Source organism: Galeopterus variegatus, unplaced genomic scaffold, assembly GCF_000696425.1.
Source record: "Galeopterus variegatus unplaced genomic scaffold, G_variegatus-3.0.2 Scaffold221, whole genome shotgun sequence".
Lineage (NCBI taxonomy): Eukaryota > Metazoa > Chordata > Mammalia > Dermoptera > Cynocephalidae > Galeopterus > Galeopterus variegatus.
In genome coordinates, this window is record NW_007726332.1 from 715,189 (window position 1) to 718,174 (window position 2,986).

At 33.0% G+C, this 2,986-nt stretch overlaps 1 protein-coding gene across 1 annotated transcript in view; it reads left to right on the forward strand.

The window, feature by feature from the left end:
* The window catches only part of SNAPC1 (small nuclear RNA activating complex, polypeptide 1, 43kDa), a 29,007-nt gene that overhangs the window by 4,541 nt on the left and 21,480 nt on the right, over window positions 1–2,986 (forward strand). Inside the window, exons 2-4 of the mRNA XM_008566117.1 lie at window positions 260–419; window positions 583–723; window positions 1,403–1,507. Of these exons, the coding sequence (XP_008564339.1) occupies window positions 260–419; window positions 583–723; window positions 1,403–1,507 (406 nt within the window). The remainder of the gene's footprint in view (window positions 1–259; window positions 420–582; window positions 724–1,402; window positions 1,508–2,986) is intronic.

Here is a 2,986-nt window from a genome sequence, read left to right on the forward strand (position 1 = left end):
AACTATGTATGTAGCATTTACATTGTACTAGGTATTATAATTAATGTAGAGATGATTTAAACTATACAGGAGAATGTGTATAGATTATATGCAAATACTACGCCATTTTATATAAGGGATTTGAGCATCTGTACATTTTGATATCTGGGGGTCCTGGAACCAATCACCTGCGGATATTGAGAGATGACTGCATACCTCTCTGGCTTTTGTTCATTACTTATTTGTTTAATGAGTCATATATTTTCTCTTTGTTTTCTAGTGGTAAAATGAGAAATTTAGAAAAGAACGTCTTTACAAAAGAAGCTTTAGCTTTGGCTTGGCGATATTTTTTACCTCCATACACCTTCCAGATCAGAGTTGGTGCTTTGTATCTGCTATATGGATTATATAACACCCAACTGTGTCAACCAAAACAAAAGGTAATACTTGATGAGTTGTTTTCCCCCCAGCAGAAATGTGAAACAGGTAACATATTTTTACAATAAACTGATTTAACTAGGAATGCCAGTGTTTTAAAATTACAATACATTTGTGAAAAGAGATTTACATTTAATACATCTTTTTTACTCTTTCTGTTTGCAGATCAGAGTTGCTCTGAAGGACTGGGATGAAGTTTTAAAATTTCAGCAAGATTTGATAGATGCACAACATTTTGATGCAGCTTATATCTTTAGGAAGCTACGACTAGACAGAGCATTTCACTTTACAGCAATGCCCAAATTGGTATGTTGCCTAAGATCATTTGTTTTTTCAAAATGTAGTTACACTTTATTGCCCATAAAGCACCTTAATCTCCAGAAAATGGAAAGAATATTAATAGTGTTCAAGACTTGTACCCTTTTTAAAATAGGAGTAGAAAATGCTTTCTGGTTGCTTTTTTCTGCAAACAAAAATTTAGCCTCTGCTTTCAAATGCAGTGTGTTTCTGGATGCAAATTGTGTTTCTTATTAAGCGAATTGTTATGAGGGGAAAGTAGATTTGGCATCTGCATTTGCTCATGCCATTATTTGAACATCAGAGAGGTTGTTGAAAGAGGACCAAGGAATTTTTATAAATCAGTTGGTGAAAAGTTCAAACTTTTAATAAAATATGTTATCTCTTCAGTCTTGTGACAGTTGAGACACTAGGTTGGAAGAGCACTAGTTCCAGTTCTGCCATTAGCTGGCAAATTAACTTTTCCGAATCCCATCTCAATTTGTAAGCACGTGGCATGGCATCTAAAGGGATAGTTCAGAAATCTAATAGTCTTTGGAAAACGGATATTTAATAAACACACATTTAGAGCTGCTTTTGTTTCATCCATTTTTACTGATAGGCAATTTTTATAGCTGGCTTGTATTTCACCACCTTGAAAATGTCCTTTAAAAGATATCTATTATAAATGATATTCATTATCATATAGCTGTCATATAGAATGAAGAAAAAAATTCAGCGCCCTGAAGTTACAGAAGAATTTAAGGATCCAAATGATCGTGTAACGAAACTTATTACTTCTGATGTACTAGAGGTAACCTTACTTTTATGCTCTTGAAGTTTTTTAAAAATTGTTTTATTGCCAACTGTATATTGAGGTTATATCTTCAGCTAGTGGATATTGACAATTTTTCTAATGATTTTAAACAGCCATAGAATGCTATTTTTCTGAAGTATCAGGAAGAAAACATGCTAAATACATCAAGACTTATAAATCTTACCAATTTTACAAATCTTATCAAGATTTATAAATCTTGAAGCATAGTGAGAAACAAAGATATAGAAGACTGGACTTGGACTCAGGATATGTGGATTCATATACTAAAATCACCATTTGTATTTGACTTTAGATAGGTCATAAAACAACAGTTTAAAGTGACTTTTTAAAATTTCATTTCTTAACAATATGTATTTATTTCCTAAGTTCCTTTGATAATACTTATTTTAAAACCCATCATTGAAAACAATGAGCCTACTTTGGTAAAACACAACTTGAAATCGGGAGTTATGGATAAGAGTTACAGCCTTAAAACAGCTTACCCTCTAAATATTTTGGTATTTTTGTTTGAGTTGTATGGTATTGAGAAAACTCTTTTTTTGCACAGCTGAGTAGTGGTAGTCACTTACCAACTCTTACAAGAGTGAGAAAGCATTTCCCTGAGGTTAAAACAAAATCTCACTATAGAGTTACAGCCTTCTAATCAATGACATTTCAAAAAAATAGATGTAGGGAGGTTAGGGAGGGATACTTTAGTCATGTTTTTTAATCTCTGAACCTCAGTTTCTCCCTCATTAATATTAGGATTGCAATCTTTATTTCATCCAGTTGTTATCAGAATTGAAATGAGATGATGCCCAGATAGTGCTGATTGTGGCATGTGGCACATAGTAGGCCCTTAATATGTGTTTCTTCTTTTTTTCCTGTCTTATCCATTCTCTTTCTATATCAGTAGTAAAAGAAGGATCAGATCTTTAATCTGCTCAAAAGTTTTTCTAGATGCTCCCATATTCTAATAGCATCAGCTTGTCAGGTTACATATGATGATTGTAATACAGGTGACAAGTTGAGTTTTGAGAGTACGCTGGGCCTGCCCTGTAAAGTGACTATTTTTGGGCAAGATTCTTAATCTGGTGGTTCCTGGATGGCCTTCAGATGGTCCGCGCACCACCCACCCCCACTTCCACTGAATTGTATGAAAAATGATATCACACATGCAGGCATTTTGTCAGGGTGAGTTACCATAACTATTCTTAAAGTTTCAAAGGTGTTCATTTCCCAAAAAAGGTTAAGAATTTTTTCATTTCAAATAAATTAATGTCTACTAAATGTCTGAAAACATATTATAATGCAGGAGGTATGTAAGGTGTGTAGGTTATTTTACTCCTACAACATTTCTGCAAAATAGGCATTTTTAACAATTGAAAATTATTTATTATTTTTTAAAGTAGGTGTTTTTATTGCTGATTTAAAATTGAGGAAACTGAGGTACAGAGATATTATGTTAGAAAGTAA